Source organism: Asterias rubens, chromosome 19, assembly GCF_902459465.1.
Source record: "Asterias rubens chromosome 19, eAstRub1.3, whole genome shotgun sequence".
In the NCBI taxonomy this organism is placed as follows: domain Eukaryota; kingdom Metazoa; phylum Echinodermata; class Asteroidea; order Forcipulatida; family Asteriidae; genus Asterias; species Asterias rubens.
In genome coordinates this window covers 4,450,153-4,472,532 of record NC_047080.1, presented here as the reverse complement: position 1 = coordinate 4,472,532, position 22,380 = coordinate 4,450,153, and the positions used below count along the sequence as shown (strand labels likewise).

Genomic DNA, 22,380 nt, shown 5'->3' with positions numbered 1-22,380 from the left:
AGCAATGCAACTTCTTGTTTAATTGAGTTTGTGTTTTTCGTTTAATTTGATAATATGTGACGGGTTTTTTCATGAACTGCAAAAGAATTTGACAATCCAAATTTTTATTTTAATATTTTGAGTTAAGGCAGTGGCAAAAAAAAAATCTAAATTATACCAGTTTATCAACTGTGTGTGTGCATGTTTGTGTGTGAGCGTGGCTACTGGTTGAAACCTGAACTTAAATCCTGGGCATTTTGACAGAACAAGACATCCTAACGTTGCTATGGACCAAAACGAGAAATAAAAATTCGAACAATAGGAGAACAAAAATAAATCATTTGATTTACCGCGCCGACAAAATACATAAAAAAAGGGGCATATTAGGCCAAAATACTTTGGGCATTACTCAAGGACCAAACGGCACATTTTAATGCAGGGTTTATTGGCAACATTAGCTGTGGCAGATTTCCCATAATTATTCACACTGTTCTGAAGCATGACCTAGACTGGATTCTCAAAGGGTTAATACAAGTCTTCTCGAGTCAGGACAAGTTACTCATTCTAACTTTGGACTAGCCTATTGTGAAATCGACCCCAGTACTATAAAGGCAGTGGACACTATTGGTAGTTACTCAAAATAATTATTTGCATCAAACCTTACTTTGTGGCGAGTAATGGTGAGAGGTTGATGGTATAAAATATTGTGAGAAACAGCTCCTACTGAAGTGACATAGTTTCTGAGAAAGAAGTAATTTCCCACGAACTTGATTTCGAGACCTCAGATTTAGAATTTGAGGTCTCAAAATCAAGCATTTAAACGCACACAACTTCGTGTGACAAGTGTTTTTTCTTCCATTATTATCTCGCAACTTCGACGACCAATTGAGCTCAAATTTTCACAGGTTCGTTATTTTATGCATATGTTGAGAAACACCAAGTGAGAAGACTGGTCTTTGGCAATTACCAATAGTGTCCAGTGTCTTTAAAGTAACTGAGTTGTTGATAGATCAAGTAGTACCTCTTATAACCTCATGTTTATTTAGGGGGGGGGGGGGTTGGCTTGCATGGATGAGGTTTGCTTTGGTATGTGAGGGTTTTAGTGATTATTTACTTTCTGTAAACTGAAACTAACATCAACAACTGGCATTAGGGCAGTACCTCGTCTTGTTTGACAAGTTTTAGTTTTGCAGAGCTTTTATTTTCAAAAAAGTTTGATCCAATCTGCCATTTATATATATTATATTATATTAAAAATATGATTAGCCTTAATATTATTATGAGTTCTGGATAGGCCCAACTTCATGAAGCTGCGTAAGCACAAACAAGTAGCGGAGCACACAAACATTGTGCTGAACAGTCGAAAGTTACCAGCCTAAAATGTTATGTCGCATGTTGGCCTTAAAGTTTGTGAATGGTTTCCTGCTTTTTTTCACTCAGTAACAAATTGTTCAGCAATATTTTCTGCACAGCTCATAAAGCCTGTAAGCATTATAATAACTTGCTAAGCACAGACAAATCTTGCTGAATAGAAACTAATCAAAAACAGCCATTGTGCAACTGGTGCTGACTCATTCGCTGCTCAGAAAAGAAATTAATTTGATAAGCAATATTTTCTGCTTAAACAGCTTTCTGAAATCGGCCCCTGGTTTGAAAGCATGTGTGTTAATTTATTTAAAATGCTATTTATTTTCCTGAATGTAATTTCCGAAGGAAGACTCAAAAGGGTGAAGAGAAGCACATAATATGTATATTTAAAAACAAATATGTATAAACACAAATTATACCTAATGAATGAGATTATTTTGAGTGTGTTTGAGTTATTAATAATGTAAAATATTTCCCCTTGGATGATGTTGTGTTCAATAAAATGCATTGCTGATTGTAAAATTGCAAATGTGATGGATAATGAATGTTATCCAAAAACGAAGAGTGGACTTTTAGCTTTTATTCACTTGATGTTTGTTTGAATGCACCCAGGGACCAATTTTATAAAGCTATTGAGCACAACAATTTGCCTAGCAAATTTCCATTTGTTGAAAATAGTGATGGATACTGGTATTCAGCTGTTGTTTGCTAAATCCTGAAAATCACGTGGAAATTTGGTTGGTAATCCTGTTTTTTATTGAGGAAGAAATTTCATGCTAAGCAATTTTGTTGTGCTTATGAAATTTGGCCCTTGGAGAGTGTCATTACCCTCCAGCCACAATGGTGGGTGTTGTAGACTTTCCAGGCTGATGTTGGGTTACTTTTTGGCTGATTTTCGCAAGGCTAATTAACAATCGGCGGTCAAATGAAATTACAACTCATTTTTCTATGCCTGGTAAATAAATTTACCAAAATGTGACAAATTAACTCACAGTGACACCTGACGGTTCCCTTTTCGAACAAGGAAGCCACTTTTATTCACTAAAAAATGATTTCCCATTCCCAGATGTATCAGATTCGAGTTACTAACTAAGTGACAGTTGTGATAAAGTTCTCTTCTTTTTCAAAAACCTTGTTCGGGTTCGGGCAGGGAAATCTTGAAACTTCAAAACCAATTATTTCGTTCATTGCAGAAGTTAAAAAGGAGGTAATTTGCATAAAATTGAAAATACTAGTGTACCGTATTTGCGTGAGTGCGCCCTCACAAAGCCCTGAACGTGAATACCTAGCTGGTAATCGATAGCCTTTACACAAAGCAATGTCAGTATGGAAAAACTTCAACGGGGTACCATCAGAAGAAGTTGCAGACGACATTTTAATTTGGTCAACATTTTGTGTACTGTAAAGAACATGGCGGTAAGTTTCAAGAAAAAACAAGGAAAGCAATTCCGACGTCGGAGGGAATCTTCCTCGTCGGAGGAAGAAACAGTAGGAACTGAAGAGTTAAGGTAATCTATCAATGATAAAGCCACAAATGTTACATGGCTTGGAATTGTTTTATGTTGCTGGTCAGAAAGGGCAAGCTGAGCCGAGTGAGTGAGTGATACTCGCCACGCTCACTGATGTACTGAATGAGCATTTGTTCTTATTTATTTCATTTGATTGAATACGATTAAGAATGAGAATCAAATGACTGTTTTCATTTTTGTGTTGACTTTATGCATGGACCCTCCGTGCTTTGTTATAATCATGCAATGTTGTTAGTTACAGTAAAGTAAGTATCTTATTAATTCTTATTTACGCAAACGAGTACGACTACGACTCTTCTTACGAGTACGAGATATTCCTTTAATTGTGGTAAAAATTTGTGTAAAAGTGGAGGCAGGTTGATACGGAAATCATTCCCTCAAAAACTGAATTTGGTTTCAAACCTGAAGAAAATGAAACTGCGGAAGTATTTCTGTATCTAATCATGGAGGTAGAACCCTGCCACCACTCGTCATGACATAAAATAAATAATAAGCAAATTCTTATTTACTCTCAATAACAAGATAGGCCTATTCCCCTTTGTAAAAATGTATAAAATCAACCTCCATCAGTCCATGATGTTCTACCCATATAATCACCCCCCCCCCCCCCATCCCCAAATATCAATACGCTGTTATCCATATCATGATTTATTTAATGCTTGTTTTTCATTCAATTTCAGAACAATTTTGGATGAAACGCGAGAAACACAGAAGTTCAGACAGAGGCAACATGGTGTTAGGTAATTATCCATACAGCTAGCCGATAAATAATGTCAAGATTCTGGACTCCGGCAGATCTTTGGCCCGTCTTCCCCTTTTACAAGCAATTATATAGTTTGTCCTCCTTTGTTATTTGTGTCGTAGCGGAGGGGTTAAAGAGCTTTGTTAAAGAGCAAAGTCTGCGTTCAAGTCCCACTCCCAGTAATGGCACTTATGTCCTGAGGCAAGATGATTTCCTTTACCGTTATTGGTTTGTCCTTAAGATGCCTGCCATGCTCGCCATCTTGGGAGTCGACATGTAAGCATGTAAACGCTGCGTTTTCTAAAGTTTTACTAAACTGTATTTATAACATTAACTCCAAGTTGCGCAAACAAGATTATTGTGATGATGACGTCAGGTGAATTGGATCAACATAAACAAACCTAACTGTGAGCTTTTGTGGAATTTCACAAAGCATTTAATTAGCACATTCGACTCTCTTTGTTTACTTTCAGCGCTGCCAGCCTTGCTGTTGGGAAAAAGTTCAGTAAAGAAGAAGAAATCGATGTAAGTATTACAAACTTACTAGATGCTGATATGTATCAAACTTCCAACTTAAACAACATGGTAACTTGCCTGCTTAAAAAAGTCCTTTAACGTTGGAGGAAGGGTGCTCTTTTTGTAGATGAGGTAGTTATACTGTGTCTTTGTCAGTAATAGGAAAGCTAATGTGTGTAATTGTTGGTAACATTTGATGTTTGTTGACAGAATGATCCATTCAAGCTTCGCTCTGGAGGAATAATCAGTCTGACAGAGATTAAAGATAGGAACAGAGACAGGTGAGTCATTTATTATTGCATAACTATACAAGAGCTATTGTTACAGCAGGGTCAAGAACCAATAAAATGATGCCCTCAATAAAACGCATACATATGTGGCTCAGAGTGATGTACATGAACCCCTTCAAGGCCCACGCGGCGGTGGCACCCCCAGATATCACGCTCGAAAAAGACCAGCTCGAGCAGCGAAGCCGCGAAGCGCCTTTAGCAACTCGTTTATCTAATTAGTTATTCATATATGCACCTTCTGTGTGTTGCCCTCAGCACATGATTTTTTAGTGCAGCATTATGTGTGTGTGGGTCATGGGGCGTGCACGTGGCGTGTCATCTATGGTATTGCGTCTTCTTATTGGCTAACATGCATTATGCATTACATTTCTCCCACCAAAATCTGTGGGAAAAGTCAAGAAAAACATAAGGCCGCAAAACGAGTTGCTCGAGGAGCTTTGCGGCTCCGCCGCCAGCACTGGTCTTTTTTTTGTGCGTGATATTTAGGGGCGTGCTTGACATGTGGTGGTGCTGCTTGCGCCTTGACTAAAGGCTACTTCAAGACTAGTATTGGGTTCATGAGTTTGTTCTGTCTGTACTGCTAGTATTATGTGGAAACCACATGGCTTTCGTACTGTGGACTTGGTCTCCACACTCTCCTGTGGAATTTTGTGGCACAGGCCAGGTTGGATTTAGTTTTTGAATGAGTCTAAATTTATTATTGGTTTTTTTTCGTTCCTTTTATTAGATCGGATGAAGACTCCAGAGATGTTCTAAACATGGACAACACATTTGCTGCAGAAACCAACAGGCGAGATGAAGATGCAGAAATGTAAGCACTCTTTGATACTGACATTGTGTGGCGGATAATGTATTTGTTGTAAAGTTGTGTGCTTAGCAAATGGTAAGCAGGATAACTGTCAAAAATGTTGCATGTCACATTTGCTGGTAACCTTTTTCTGGTAAGCATGATTTTGATGCTTAAAGGCACTGTGCATGTTTGGTATTTGTCAAAGACATAAGCATTAAATAACAAGACTGTAAAAATTTGGGCTCAATCGGTCATCAAAGTGGCAAGAAAATGATGAAAGAAAAAACGCCCTTGTTGGACGAATTTGTGTACTTTCAGATAGGAATAAAAGACTTCTAGCTAGAAGTCTTTTATTGTTTTAGTGAGAAATTACCTCTTTCTCAAAAAATACATTACTTCAGAGTGAGCCGTTTCCTACAATGTTATATACTTTCAACAGCTCTCCAATGCTCGTTACCAAGTCAGTTTTTAAAGTTAATGTTTGTTTTGAGTAACTACCAAACTTGTACCTTCCCTTTAAACCAGCTATATGAAACTAGGCCCTGATTTAAACTGAAATATTTTGAGTGAGTTCTATTGTTTTCTTAGATGTGTCAAACAGAACCTATTTTGACGTTTCTGATCTCAATGAGCAATACTGATGAATGTGGTTTTAGTTCCTTATCCGTATATACTTACCTGTTGAATTTCATGTTGCAGGATGAAGTACATTGAAATTGAGCTTGCAAAGAAGAAAGGCGTCGCAGATGATGAGGATGGCCACGCCAAAAAGAAAGAGAAGTAAGTTCTTTTCCTTTTCATATTGTGTTTAATTCTTCAGAGTTGCTGGAATTTATTTTTCTAAAACCTTGGTCTAGTTTAGCCCTTTTAGAGACTATAGAGCAATCCCATGGTACCAAAATACTTACATCGGTCACCATGGTCAAGTGGTTAGTCTGCAGAACTTTCAATCCCAAGTTTGTGGGTTCGAATCCTACCAAGTTAACTGCTGATTTCAAAATGACTAGAATAAGTGTTATGTCATTTAGTTAATGAATCATAATTGCTTGTTTTTTTTTACCTATGGTTGTATGAAAGAGATTTGTTTTAGCCAGGTTGGCCTTTTGTACTCCTTTGTGGGAGTTTGTCGAGTTAACAAACAAATAACAAACTTGTGTTTTGGAAGGAACCTATTGGGTACAATGTCAACGATCGAACAGAACTAAAACAGAAATGAATTTTTGTGTTGGCTTCAACTACAAAAGTGCCTATGATCTTTGACTATAAACATAAACAAAATGATGTGTGGTCTCTTTTTTTTTTGGACAGGATGAAAACAGCCGAAGACAAGTTGTATGAGCTTCCGGAACATCTCAGAGTAGAATCTCAGAAGAAATCAGAAGAAATGTTATCCAATCAAATGCTTTCTGGTATTCCAGAGGTGGATTTGGGAATAGAGTAAGTAGAGCCCAGAACTATGATAGTTTCCTTGATTTTTTTTTAAAGTGTCTACCAGGGAAAGACAAACTTTTTTCAAAATTTGCTTTCTTGAATTTGCGGTGTTAAAGAAGACTGTGTCAATTCCCCTGAAAAGGTTCACAGCCGCTTTTCATCGGCTATTTGATTGTGTTCTTACAGAGCGAAGATCGCTAACATTGAAGCAACAGAAGATTCCAAACAGAAGCACATCGAGGAGAGGAGAAGCAAGAAGAAAGACAAGGTGACCTTTGCCCCGACCAACATGGCCGTCAACTATGTCCAGCATGCTCGGTGTAAGTATTAAGTGATGTATACAATGTTGCTTATGGCGGACACAATGCTACATCAGTATAAGGTTTGGGTAAATTTGTGTGTATACACCCAAACCAAACAGTACACTCCTATCACGTCCGCCATACCTCAAAAAGGCTTATTGTTACCCCTGGGCCCAATTTCACAGAGCTGTAAAGCACAAAAAGTAGGTAAGCACAACAAAAATTATGCTTACCATGAAACAAGATTACCAGCCAAAATAGCATGTCACATGTACAAATTTGTGTCTCTATCCTCTGTCCTGCTTTCTTTTGCTGAGCAGAACATTTTTCAGCATTTTATTCTGCTGATTGAGCGACTTTATGAAATTGGGTTAAGACTAGTCTTCTCTGAAGTTAGGACCAGTACCTGTTCTTAACTTAGAACTAGTCCTATCTCCTAGCATTGCCTAGAAAAGTTAGGAAGGGTTTTCATGAAATCAACCCCTGACCTTCATAATCCAACTTTTTTTTCGTGTTCTTTTTTCCTTTTCCAACCAAGATATGCATGAAGAGTTAAATCCACCCAAGCAGAGGGTGATTAAACAGGAAGAGCCTAAACCAAGACCAGTTGTGGTTGGAGACGCTGACGGACCTGTCCCTGGTAAGTGTCGCCATCTTGTAACACTTCATGAAGAGTTTAATATCTTCAATAATTCCCTCCTCCGATATAATTTTGCCTCATGACATGCATGTTTGCAAAAAGGCCCTAAAGGCTGGATTTCCAGGATGTAGGAAGTGTATACAGACCTATAGAGGGAAAAGTACAAGCTTACTCATTTTTTTGAATATGGCTTTGAATGGTGTCTATCTGCACTAAAATCCGTTTAAGAATTCCTGAGACTCCCAGAATGCAATGAAGATGAAGTTGCAATTGGAGTGGAGGGAGGGGGGGGGGATACACCATGCCACACATCGAGCACACAATGCTATCAACTTATGGATTGCAAAAATCGTATGTTGACAACTCTGATCTATGCTGAGCTTTATGACAACTCGTTCCTATCTTGTGATGTTTAACCTTGAAGTGGTCTGATCACCATTTGATTTTGATTTCTGTTATTTTTCTCTGACAGTCTCCAGTTCGCCGCAGAGACAAAAGAAGAGAAATAATCAAGAGAAAGCCACAGACGATTATCATTACGAACGCTTCAAGAAGCAACTCAGAAGATACTGACAAGGTGAACCCAAATTGTGTTCGTGTTGTTGATTTTTTGTTCTTGACATTTTTATCATGAAGGATATGGAGTTTGAGTCATAAGCTTGAGTTAAATAATACTATATGAACTAGCCTAAGTATCTGTCTTTGAACTTTGAGGCTCTCGTGGAATAATATACCAGATACCTTTCAACTTGAGCGCTTGGCGCGATGCACCGGTAACCTTTTGTTGGTTCGACGGAACAGTGAGTCGTACCCGCTCCCTCAAAATGTCCACATCTACCCATCTTTGGATGTGGCGTTTAAATCAGCCAATGAAACTTTAGCTTGGTTAACCCAAAGCCAGTATCTATTCTTGAAGGAGGAAGTCAGGGTGCCACTCTTCCTTTCTATGAGAGCCGTGTTGATTGCCTATGTGAGTGCCATCAGTGTGCAGTACTCTATTTTAGGATGAAACTGGTGTATGTGTGGTCTCTACACAATTGGATTTTGGATAAGGATTATAGATCACGTAGCAATGGCTCCAGTCCGTAGACTGGTCACCCAGAGGAGTCTTGTGTAACTCATTAGTGATGTGGATGTGGATGTGTGGAATAAGACGGCTGTAGCCGTCACATTGTTTGCTACTGGAGGACATTGATGTACATTGGATTGATAAGACCACAACGCATGTGATTTTTACTGTTGTGCAGTTGTCCAGCTACATGGTTTCATTTACATTTTAACTACAATTTGACTTTACAAGTTTGCTTCTTCAAGCTGTAATGACACTTGCAGACTTCAGAGAGTGTGTCAGCATGGCGCTGCATTTGTTAGTCGTTGATAATTTGATACAAAGAGCTCTACGATGAGATTGTATTTTAGAAATAGATTACCATAAGAGGCATTATGATGATGATACATTGTATCGTTAATGTATGTTCCCAAGAGTAAAAATGATACAACTCACAGATTGGATATCCGATGATTTAAACCAAAGCAATCGAACAATGCCAAACCGCCAGTGCCTGCAGAAGTACTAAGTATTATGGGACAATTGTTCATTGCATTACTTTTCGCCGACTTATCTAAGACCGGCTTATTGCAACAGGCTTAATGACTGACTAAGCTAAGACCGTCTAAGGCAGATAGCAGGCTATAACTGACTGGTCTTAGACTGCTGACTAAGACCGTTTAATTGCAATCCGCCCCAGGGCACAGGATACTTTTGTTGCTGTTCCACTCTGTGACAGTACACCCCTTATATCAACAGCCAACTTCATCTCTCAGTCAGTGTAAATGTTTAATCACATAATTATTTGTTTAATTGATGCTTGTTGGTAAGTAATGCTTCAGAATGAGGGGTCATCGGTTCGAATCCCACACACGTTAGCCTAGCACTTTGATTTTTAGTGGACTGTTAAAGCGCTGAGTACTTGGTGCTTAATCAAACATCAATGCGGTGGGTAAATCTTCAATATTGTTTATAATTATTATATATTAAAGCCATTGGACCCTTTCAGTTCAGAAAAAAAAAAAAAAGTTCACAGATTTACAAATAACTCACAGGGTTTACAGAAGGCAATGGTGAAAGACTTCTCTTGAAATATTATTCCATGAAATGCTTTACTTTTTGAGAAAACAGCAAAACAATATAAATTCTCGTTAACGAGAATTACGGATTTATTTTAAACACATGTCATGACACGGCGAAACGCGCGGAAACAAGGGTGGGTTTTTCCGTTGTTTTCTCCCGACTCCGATGACTGATTGAGCCTAAATTTTCACAGGTTTGTTATTTGATATAGAAGTTGTGGTACACAAAGTGTGGGCCTTGGACAACACTGTTTACCGAAAGGGTCCAATGGCTTTAAACCACGACAAGTAGCATACCCACAATTCATAGTACACAATTTACAGATAACAAATAATTTCAGTTGACGAATTGATGAAATGTTGATTACAATATTTGGGAATGGGCTTGATGATACATCAGGGGGTTAAGTGTAGTCGGTTAGACACTAAATGTAAAGTAAATTTTACCAATAAAAGAATTTACCCTATCCCAGAATCTGATATTTCCCTTTGGCGTATTTGAAATTTGTATGAAAGTTTATTAATATTTTATAAGACAAACAAACATGTGTTCAAAATCTTAATGCTTATATCATATTCCACAGTTTTTCACGGAGGTCTGCATTTAAGAATATTAATTTCATTCAGAACTAGCAGTTGATATTTAAACAGAACACACTTCTTGTGATACGTAAGTGTGTTTTAACCACTTCACTTCAGACAACATGTATAACCGCAGCCAACCATGCTATAAACATCTAGGCGAACCCCTTCTCTTAAGATAAGTGCATACACAACATGAGACAACAATTTAAAGTGCCTTGCTTAAAGACACTGGACACTATTGGTAATTGTCAAAGACTAGTCTTCACAGTTGCTGTAGCTCAACATATGCATAAAATAACCTGTGAAAATTTGAGCTCAATCGGTCATCGAAGTTGCGAGATATTAATGAAAGAAAAAAACACCCCTGTCACACGAAGTTGTGTGCTTTCAGATGCTTGATTTCGAGACCTCAAGTTCTAAACTTGAGGTCTCGAAATCAAATTCTTGGAAAATTACTTCTTTCTCGAAAACTACGTTACTTCAGAGGGAGCCGTTTCTCACAATGTTTTATACTATCAACAGCTCCTCATTACCAAGTAAAGTTTTATGCTAATAATTATTTTATCAATATAAACCACAAGGGAAACTGAGGGTAAATTTTGAAATGCTTTTAATTAATGCTAATAATTATTTTGAGTAATTACCAATAGTGTCCACTGCCTTTAAGGACATAAGTGTCAATACTCAACCCACACTCTGCTGACCCGAAATACCAGAGCTTTAGTCAAGTGCTTTTGACCAATCGGTCTTAATGGAATAGCATGTTCAATTTCACTTAAAATAATGAACATATTTTTGAAGAAAACACAAACAGCATTACAAAATGCATATACAATGTAATAACAGACGCGTAGTTTAAGGTATTTACAATCATAAATCTTTACGCCACTAACCTGGATAACCAGAATTGTAAACATAAAACCAAAGGTCATCCTAGATCGCATTGACCGTATCTTCTATAACCCGAGGCCCAAGCGTGTCGGTCTACCTTTGAAAAACGATACTCACAATTTGTGTCCAAATCTTCATTAGATCTAAGAAAGAGTCGGTCCACACCTGGGGGTTTGGCTTGTATAAGAAGTTAATATCAGTCGTCCAAATTATGGCAGTGATTTTCCCCCTCAAGGGTTGAGAGTGATGGAGAGAGCCACCGCTGGATGTAGTGTGACTTTCACATCTTGATGGGTTGTAAATTGACCGACCATATTATTTGATTTTTAGACAGTTGTGTACGAGACCTCACAGCCCTCACCCCAAGTGGTGGATCTTTTTACTCACGCGTGAGATGTTTTATAAATAGCCTATATAACAAAATTAATGTCATTAGTGTTGATCAACTATGTCAAATATTGATATAAAACAAAGATAAATTTAGACAACATTTGAGTTGTTGTTGTTGTTGTCGTCGTCGTCGTCGTCGTAGTCGTCGTCGGCGGCGGTGGTGGTGGTGGTCTTTGTTTTGCAAAATGAGAAGCTCGAAGAACAGAGACATTTTCCCTCGTGTTTTAATTAACTTGTTACGAGATTGAACTGAACATTCCTCCCCCCAATAGGTGGTTCTATTTATACCACAATGAGAAAGTAATGTATTGTTTTATAAAATAATTTTTGGGGTTGAACAAAGAATTGACTAGAGTGGGATTCGAACAAACGACCTCCGGATTATCGTGCCGGCGCTCTACCAACTGAGCTATCTAGCCCTATATTGGCGGTGTCCCTATTTTGTCAATACCTTTGTTCGGGGTGCCAGTCAGAAGCCATAGACACAAAGACTCAATAACTTGTGACAAGATTAAACTGAAAAAAAAATACCCAAAATGGTGGATATTTTTCTCTTACACGTGAAATATTTTATAAAAAGCTTACAGCAACAAAATATTCCAGGTCGTTAGTATGATAAAGTACCACTTCGATATGATTAACAATAAGTTTAGACTACACAACTATTTGTTTTTAATTGGCTCCAGGAGCCTCCAAGGGAATAGCAGCCAATTTCCTTAATTGGTCATCAGCTTCATAAAAGCCTTATTTTCCAATGTCTTCATTAAGACAATTATCAAAATAAATGACAATTCCCTTGGCTGGAATTTGATAAGTAACATAAAAGGTCGATGAGATTCAACTGACAATTCTTTAACACAAATTGTTGATCTGTTAGTCTCTTGTATATGAAGAAGGGATGTATAATATTATTTTTCAATAGTCTACAATTAAAACTTCCATGTCGTCAGTTTGATAAACTACTACTACGCTATTTCTTTTAATTGGCACCATGAGAGTAATTTAGTAATTTTTCAAAAAATTTTCATTAACTTAATGATGGCTTGTTTTTTCAAGGTCGACATTAAATCAAATATCATCCAAATAAATTACTTTGCCTTGGCTTGAAGGTGTACCGTGCGGTGCAGTAGAGTCAGTTCCCTATGGGAAAGACCCTGCTAGTTTTCTTTTGAATTAACAGAAGGCCATTTACTATTCTGTTGTGCATTCCAGTTCATTTTGGTTGGTAAGCAGTCTGCAACTGCTAATTCCATTCTCTCTTTCTAATTGTTGTCAAGTTGTATAAATATTTTGTTCTGTCCTTTGTCCTCGTTAAACAACCTCCCATATACTTCGTACATAAAATTCCCTGTGGAGCACCCCGGTCTTTTAGATTTTTCTTATGTAGACCTTTAAAGACACTGGACTCTATTGGTAAGTATGAAAATTTGAGCTCAATTGGTCATCGAAGTTGCGAGATAATAAAAAATAATTAAAAAAACACCCTTGTCACACGAAGTGTAAGATGTCAGATGTAAACGCCATTCATTTCTTGTTCTTGCAGTTCTGGTCCATGTTCATGTCATCTGTCCATCTTCTTCTCTGTCTAACTCTTTTCCCTGTCCTTGGTTGCCAATCCGTTATTCTTGTTGCCATCTTATGGTCATTTCTTCGGGCAGTGTGTCCAGCCCATCTCCATTTAGCTTATTTTAATGTCCTTATGTGTCTCTTCTCCAGTTTTCTTTCGTATTTCGGAAGAAAACACAAGGATGTGGCAATTTTAAGTGAAACAATGCTAAATGCGATCAATTCTTATTCAGTACGGCTGACAGACAGGTAGGCGCGACATTGACACTCGTGACATATTTTCACACGACCTAATGTGTGACAATAATATTCGCGTTCAAAGTGACATCTCAAAAGAAGGTCACTCAGAAGAAGCGTACATACACCGTTGTTTTATTTTTAAAGGCATAGACACTATTGGTAATTACTCAAACAAATGTCTAGCATAAAAACTTATAACGAGCAATGGAGAGCATTGTGAGAAACGGCCCCCTCTGAAGTAACGTAATTTTTTAGATAAAAAATTTAAAAAACTGAGGTATGTTATTATTCATCTGAAGAAGAACACAAATTGTTGCAACAAGGGTTGTTTTTCTTTTATTACTCTCTTACAACTTCGATGACAAATTGAGCGCAAATTTTCACATGTTTGTTAGTTTATACATATGTTGGGTTACACCGAGTGGGACAGGGCCCAATTTTATAGAGCTGCTAAGCACAAAAATTTGCAAAGCATGAAACTTCTTCCTCGATAAAAACAGGATTACTAGCCAAATTTCCGTTTGTTGCATAGTGCTTGTTACTGGTATTCAGCTTTTGTTTGCTTATCCTGAAAATCACATGGAAATTTGGTTGGTTCACCTGTTTTTTATCAAGGAAGAAATTTCATGCTAAGCAAATTTTTGTGCTTAGCAGCTCTATGAAATTAGGCCCTGGTCTTTGACAATATTTACCAAAGGTGTCCGGCGCCTTTAAAGATGAGAATATCATGTCTGTATTAATGAGTAGTCCGACCATGGACTGTTTTATTTTGAAACAGATCCATGATCCCCGGCGCCAAACGGCGATGTGATATAATATGAACGATTACATTTTCCCCCGGTGCCGTCCGTCGCCTCTCAAAAAAAAAACTGGGTCAAGACAGTAGGAGGTGAAAGCGCACTCTGCATAGCTTGAAAGGACAAAATTTAATAAAATACCTGCGCTTCCTCCATTTAATTACATTTTAGTGTCCAGCCACTTACACTACCCAAGGCACTCGTTGATGTTAGAATATTATCCAACCGCCCCTATTGCATAAATGGAAGACCCCATGATATCTCGACCTAAAAAGCAAGCTCGAACGAATAAGTCAAGCAAGACGCTGTGAGTTGTGTTAACAAATTTTGTTTTGCCCTACCACTTTATTTTGTACATTCTGTAAATTGAAACTGTGTCTTTGATATAAATATTAATAAACAAATGCCAAAACGCACAACTGCAGCCAAAAACACAAGTCGGGACTTTATAAAGATATTAAATCAAAATGGCTAAAAAACAATCGTTGCATAAGCCTGGAAACATCTGACGTCACCTTTCGAGGCTCGTGAATTACGCCAGAAACCTGCCTTGAGCTACGTCAGGATCCTTCCTTTTTCACCTTTGACCCCGCATTCTTTTCAAATCCTGCGTACAAAGCAACATAACATGCATGTACACTGCATGTACAATGTACAAACATATCAGCAGGTAATGGGGGACTCGTCGACGCTAGGTGGCAGCAGACTTTTCTCCCAAATATTCCGAGGTAGAGTACACCTCCGATAACATTGGATCTTCCCTGGTAAATCTGATGTCACCCAGTATCCCCAAATTCTCCCATGTGATTATCGGCAATATAGTAAAAGCTCAAAGATACTTGAAGACTCTTCCATTAGTGCAATAGGGATGTCTGGATAACATTCGTCTCGAATAGGCGCACATAACGCTCTCTTTTCACTACTCTGTTCACCCGTCTATTTTGATAATTAACTGCCCAAATTTTCTCCCGAGCAGAGTTGCTGTTACGGAAGTTTTGCCGGGATTTCTCACCTATACTGCATTGCTTTGGGGTATTTGAAACATTCACACTGAATGTCTCGATTCCCATAAAAATTACTACCCACGAATGATCTCATTGTTATAGCAGGGAGGGAAGGGTGCGGTAGAGGTGGCTTTTCGCTGTGTTTTTCGATGCTAACAGGCAAGCATCATTTCCAAATCAATTTTTTGTCCTGTTTGCCCTGTTTCACTTTAAAGTTGCAACAGCACAAAGTGGAGTTCAGAATAATCAAATAAGTAGTCAGGAAGTCTGTTGTCAAAGTTTTCAGTTGGTGCATCTATCCCACTATAAAATAACAAATCTGTGAAAATTGTGGCTCAATTGGTCACAAGTTGCAAGAGAAAACACCCTTGTTGCACACAATGTGTGCTTTCAAATGTCTGAGGAAAAATTCAAATAAACTAAAAAGTGAGAAGTTGCCCCTTTCTCAAAAACTACGGTACTCGGGGGAGTCGTTTGTCATAATGTGTTATACTATCAGCAGCTCTTCGTTGCTTGCAAGTAAGTTTCCATCTAACGTATTTTCTTTGAGTAATTACCAAACGTGGCCGTTAAAATGTTTGTTTTTATCTTCTTTGGAAAAAAACCCAGGAAAAAAAACAAATCAAGGAATTTATCAAACTAAGTGTTGCTGCTTGATCGAAACGGAATTGTTAAAAGCCCATCAATTATAAAGTTTGCACCTGCCAGTACGAATCTCCGTAGAAGTAGGCCATCTGAAACACTGTCATGTTAGTTGAATAGTGTGTTTGTATGGAACGCCAAAGAGCCAATACTTTTTTTTTTAGCGCCCAGAAAAGATTGTCTATGGTGCAGCTACAAAACCAGTGTTGGCACAATAGAGGTTTTCTACCATTTTGCCAAAATGGTGTGCCGCCAACAAACCAGTAGACAGATGACAGAAAGTAAAACTTTCATTATCAGACGAAAATTCAACCAGCATTTTAACTCGTAAGTTTTTATTAATAAAATAAAAATGCAAAACGTATAACAAATATATTAAATTTAAATGAAATTACTTTGCAATAAAAAAGTTCATTACAATAAAGTGTTATTTTCTGTGTAGGCCTATGAAGTGTGTCCTTTTAATCATTGTGTTGGATTAACGAAATATCTTGTTGATCCATTGGGTTATTATGTCCACAGAATGATGAGGGTAGGCCTACCCATGGAGAATATGCAAGCCGTCTGTGATTAGCTATTTGACACAAAAGATTGTCTATGGTGCAGCTACAAAACCAGTGTTGGCACAATAGAGGTTTTCTACCATTTTGCCAAAATGGTGTGCCGCCAACAAACCAGTAGACAGATGACAGAAAGTAAAACTTTCATTATCAGACGAAAATTCAACCAGCATTTTAACTCGTAAGTTTTTATTAATAATATAAAAATGCAAAACGTATATCAAATATATTAAATTTAAATGAAATTACTTTGCAATAAAAAAGTTCATTACAATAAAGTGTTATTTTCTGTGTAGGCCTATGAAGTGTGTCCTTTTAATCATTGTGTTGGATTAACGAAATATCTTGTTGATCCATTGGGTTACTATGTCCACAGAATGATGAGGGAAGGCCTACCCATGGAGAATATGCAAGCCGTCTGTGATTAGCTATTTGACACAAAACTATCGGTAGAGACTCTTGTTCAAAAACATTTCCCTTCACTGAATATAAATATTTGTATTTCCCCGGCATACACCATTTCCGGAAGACGACAACCAATTGTGGGACATAGATAACCCTTCCACACCCTCTCCTACCCATTTGTTATTATTATTATTATCTTTTTAGAAAGAGCTGATTAATTTGATGTTTGTTGCGTTCCCCCTAACATAGTTATAAAATGGTACTCTTCTAAAAAAAATTGGCAAGTCAGTCAACCCGCTGGTGAGTGTAATTTATTCCTCCATGGTGGTGTGAACTAGAAAATAACAACAAGTAATATCCACAATCTACACAATCATAGGTTTTGAAGTAGGCCTGCACCGACCGGACGCAAAATTCGGATATCCCAAAATCCCATCACCGGTTGCAAAAGTTGACCGATTGCAAAAAGCCACCACCAATGCCTAAAGTTGACTGATTGCAAAGAGCCACCTCCGATCCCTTAAGTTGACCGATTGCAAAAAGCCATCACCGATCCCTAAAGTTGACCGATTGCAAAAAGCCACCACCGATCACTAAAGTTGACCGATTGCAAAAAGCCACCACCGATCACTAAAGTTGACCGCATGCAAAAAGCCATCACCGATCCCTGAAGTTGACCGATTGCAAAAAGCCATCACCGTTCCCCAAAGTTGACCAACTGCAAAAAGCCACCACCGATCCCTAACGTTGACCGATTGCAAAAAGCCACCACCGATCACTAAAGTTGACCGATTGCAAAAAGCCACAACCGATCACTAAAGTTGACCACCGATTGCAAAAAGCCATCAACAGTCGTGAATATGCATGACCGATCGCTATATACCATCACCGATCATGAATATGCATGACCGATCGCTAAAATGGACCACCGATCCTGTTTTATCACCGCTCGCTAAAGTTGATCACCGATCGCATAGGACCACCACCGATGACAAATTTGATCACCGGTTGCAAAAGACAATCACCGATGATTAAATGCCTCTTTGGCGTTCCATATGTTTGTGGTAAAAAGCTAGATTGGACTTAGAGTTATTCCAACAACCAATGGAATAGTATCCCAATAAGTACTGCATTACTTATTCACTTTATTACCGCTTCACAATCACCAATCCCTGCCTATATAATTGCCTTTGGTTGAGCTCCAAATTACCACTCACATTATTGGATGATCGTGCAGGCAGGCAATTTTTCAGCTGATCAGCCCTTTTTATTTTCAAAACGCTACCATAGAAAAAACAAAAGTTAAGTGTGATCGGTATTCCTATATTTGCAGTTAGAAAGTGGCATGCCTGATTGTTACTGTAGTATATAAAGCGTCATCAAACCCAAAACCCACCATCACTCCCCCTCTTATTATAACTTATCTTCTCTCCCTTATTATCTAACATTGTTGCTGGTAAACACCCAATGCCTTCGGGCTGCGCTCTATTTAAACAGCAGTGAGCTCAGTCTAAATTTGAAAATGAACAAGTAGGCCTACAATAATTTCCATGGGTACGCAATATTAGTTTTTTTCAGGTAATCATTCACTGAAATAGCTTTACTCTCCAATAGGAAAGGAGCCGAGGACGACTTTCTGTGGTAGATTTCAATTACTCACAACTGTCTTTGAGGATCAGGATCATCAACACGGACCCTTTATTGGAAGTCGCACCCAAAATAATGATCAATCTAAACTTCTTTATCAACAAACAACAAAGTCGGCGCTTCACGCAAACTGCAGTTTAATGAAACTGTAGTCCCTCTGATTAACTTCACACCTCCTTGTCTCAAAGAGGCAGCAAATACTACTCATCTATAAGGAATAGAACCTGAGTTTATAATTTTACTTTTTAGCAATCTAATTTCAGTGTGTTGTGTCGTTGTTTAAAGTTCTGGCAGGTATACACTATGTGACCTTTGTTTGAAATCGTGTATTCTTGGACTTTTATACACTTTACAAGATATTGCACTGGTCATGGGAAAGTTCACATTTTGTGTCATAATTTCCACATCAATCCTAGAGTTACAAAGGTAACATGTGAACGGTTTTGAGATAAGCCCCCTTTCATCATATCAAAAGTTGATAAAGTTCAAACAGGGCGATAATAATAATTAATAATAATAATAATGTATTCATTTATATTGCGCACATTCCATACAATGTACACAAGCGCATAACAAAACAATTACCAAAATATAAACAATTTTACAACAGGAAAATATACAGCAATCCAAACAAATGAAAATACAAGGACCTCAGAACAATCTGTCATTTTTAATATAAGATTTTGTGTTTTCTTCCATGGAGCTGTGTACAAATCGGACACGCAGAAAGCCCGGGCTTGGTGGCTCTTTTGGAAACACGTACGTGATGTCACAGGCCACATCGTCCGTACTTGACTCAAGTTATGGTGGTGCAATAATCGGGGTGAAGGTTCGAACGCACCTCATGACATTTAAGCAACACACTTCCATCACTATAACTGATTCTATAACTATATCATGTATATGCTGATGACACTCAGTTATATTTCTCTTTTAAACCATCACAAATTTCTGCCGATGAGAGCATTAATCGTATTGAAACATGTGTTTCTGAAATTCGTGTTTGGATGCAGGACAACTTCCTTAAGCTAAATGATCACAAGACAGAATTTCTTATACTCGGTTCACGGCAACAACTTTCTAAAATGACTATTCCCCACATTAATATTGGTGACTTCGAAGTCACCGCTGTTGCAAAAACTCGCAATCTTGATGTTATATTCGACTCTTCCATGACACTTAGTTCACATATTTCTAGTATTTCACGCTCTACAACATTTCATATCCGTAATATAGGCAAAGTCAGGAAATATTTGACACAAAATGCAACTGAGCAGATAGTCCACTCTGTTGTAGTTTCTAGACTGGATATGTGCAATTCACTTCTATATGGCCTTCCTTGTACTCAAATTGAACGTCTTCAACGTATTCAAAACTATGCTGCTCGTGTTATTACCTTAACTAAAAAGTCCTGCCATATAACGCCGATTTTAAAAGAATTACACTGGTTACCAGTAAGCAGTAGGATTAAGTATAAACTTTTGCTTTTCGTGTATAAATCGCTCACCAGTAATGCCCCTGCATATATTGATGATCTTCTTAGCTCATACAATCCTCCTCAAAAACTCCGGTCTTATAATTCTAGCCTCCTTCTTGAGCCCATTTCCAAACATTCATGGGGAGACCGATCTTTTTCACATGCTGCCCCTCGTCTATGGAACAAACTGCCTGCACTAGTAAAATCATCCGTTTCTTTGACCCAATTTAAAAAACAACTGAAAACACATCTCTTCAAACAGGCATTTGATTCAATGGTTTAATTATTGTTATTTTTGTTACCTTTTAGGATTGTTTTTCTTAAATATTGCATTTGTATTATTGTATTCTATACCACATGTTCTAGATTTCTCTCAACTTAGGTTTACATTTTAATTTGTGTTGTTGTTATTGTATATTAATTGATGCTATTGTTTGTATTTTAGCGCCATGAGCACTTCTGTGGATTTGTGCACTTTATAAGTTTTCATTATTATTATTATTATTATTATTATTATTATTATTGTTCTCTCCACCTATGAGTAAAATTGGTTATCTGTGATGACATGCATTGCTGTGCAGATTAATTTGCTTGCCTGGCTTATTGCATAGTCCCCAGGGAGCTTAGATGGTTTATGGTGTAATCATCCGTATCATTTGAGCATCAGAATAAGTGAGCACCGGTGCTATAAATGGTCATTATTATTATTAAAATTTATTTGTTATCTACGACAAGGTCCCTACACTAATGCGGATGTATAGTTTCCGCATACCATTCACAAGCATGACCAATGAAGAGACTAATAATGTACCAGTTTAGTCGGACTGACGCCAAAACAAAGTCATATCTACTTCATTTTACTAACTGGCAAACTTGCAAACTCGACTTCATTAGCAAGATGCCGTACAACTTTCAGCTTTATAGATGTTTAATAATATATTGCAATAAAGTTTTTCCTGATTAAGACACAGTCCTTTGTAATGGCCAAGCGAGTAGAGTTGTATTAGTCGTTGTATTAAGCAATTGGTTTTGGGAAGGGTGTAGACTATTCATAATCTTCCTCTAGTCTGAATTGAAGTTACACTTGTATCAGAAAACCTGAAAACACAATTCAGAGCAACATGTTTAGGCCATGCTGAAGTGTGCATGTCTTGTTTTCTCTCCTGTATCACACAGCGGATTAAAGCCATTGGACACTTTCTGAACAGAAAACAAATATAAGAAGTTCACAGATTTAGAATAACTTACAGGGTTTATAGAAGGTAATGGTGAAAGACTTCCCTTGAAATATTATTCCATGAAATGCTTTACTTTTTGAGATAACATTAAACAATTATCAGTTCTCGATATCGTGAATAACTGATTGATTTTAAACACATGTCATGACGCGGCGAAACGTGCGGAAACAAGGGTGGGTTCTCCCGTTGTTTTTTCCCGACTCCGATGACCGATTGAGCCTCAATTTTCACAGGTTTGTTATTTTGTTTATAATTTGCGATACACGAAGTGTGGGCCTTTGGACAATACTGTTTATCGATGTTGTGCGATTGCTTTTAGCCCAATTTCTCTCTTTCTTTGTATAGTTTCATGATGGTTGATTACTCAAAACATGAACGTTTAAGTCCGGTTCCTGCGAATGCGAATGCGAAGCGAATTTGACTTGAATTTGACGGGGCAACCCTCCTTTTGCAGCGATATTCGCAAGTGAGTTGAACAAAGTTGAACTGCTGCAAATAATTCGTTGCGAATTTGTGACGTCAACATTCGTATCGCATTTGCATTCGCAGGAAGTATGAACCGGGCTTTATCTACGACTATTTTTTGTCAGCTCTTACAATCCTGTTTATAATTAATAAACTCCAGACTGTTTGGAACAAACTTGAGCGTGGCTGACAACCAGTCAAGTTCGGGCGGGAAACGCAAATTAATTGAGCCACCTAGGTGTGAAAACGAACCCTATAACCACACAAGTCTTTTGCACACAATCCTTAATGTGTACATAAGGTGACGCATTTCACTCTTTGATTGTCTTCGTCAGTTAATTGAAATACAAAAATGGCGTTGTATGGCGTGTGCTCAGTCAACAATGGTAACGACGGCTCTTTGCGAAGTATATTGCTTGTTTTACCTGAAGTTAGCTCTGTTAACTCTGTTGGTAGTTTTGTTTATTTATTGTTGAATGCCAATATGAATGTCAGTTTTGGTGCTGACAGTGATTGCAGTTTGCTTCGGACTTAAACACCGTATGGCCGGTGGGTTGTGTATTATGCCCTTGGAATAACCAAAATCTACTTTATCATTGAGACAAGGGGTTCTGCCTTTGGATTTTCTTGGATTAGCTCTTCGCTATATTATTAGTAACAATACCCATTAGTTAATTTAACACCCCAAGTTTTGCAATGTAAAGTTATGTATTTATTATTTTTTATTTTTGTTTTAAATTATAGGACAACCTATTT

At 37.8% G+C, this 22,380-nt stretch overlaps 1 protein-coding gene and 1 non-coding gene across 2 annotated transcripts; one reads left to right on the top strand and one right to left on the bottom strand.

Annotated features, from left to right (window-relative positions):
- The first annotated feature begins 2,713 nt into the window (after window positions 1-2,713).
- On the top strand, window positions 2,714-9,673 carry LOC117303150 (telomere length and silencing protein 1 homolog). Its single transcript, XM_033787268.1, has 10 exons — window positions 2,714-2,855; window positions 3,557-3,616; window positions 4,092-4,143; window positions 4,345-4,415; window positions 5,152-5,235; window positions 5,914-5,994; window positions 6,523-6,651; window positions 6,832-6,965; window positions 7,486-7,587; window positions 8,060-9,673. The coding sequence occupies exons 1-10, from the start codon at window positions 2,758-2,760 to the stop codon at window positions 8,158-8,160; spliced, it is 912 nt and encodes a 303-aa protein (XP_033643159.1). The 5' UTR covers window positions 2,714-2,757; the 3' UTR covers window positions 8,161-9,673.
- Window positions 9,674-11,929: 2,256 nt separating this feature from the next.
- Window positions 11,930-12,002, bottom strand: Trnai-gau. The gene has a single exon. It is a non-coding gene; the product is annotated as a tRNA-Ile (tRNA).
- Between the last annotated feature and the right edge of the window lie 10,378 nt (window positions 12,003-22,380).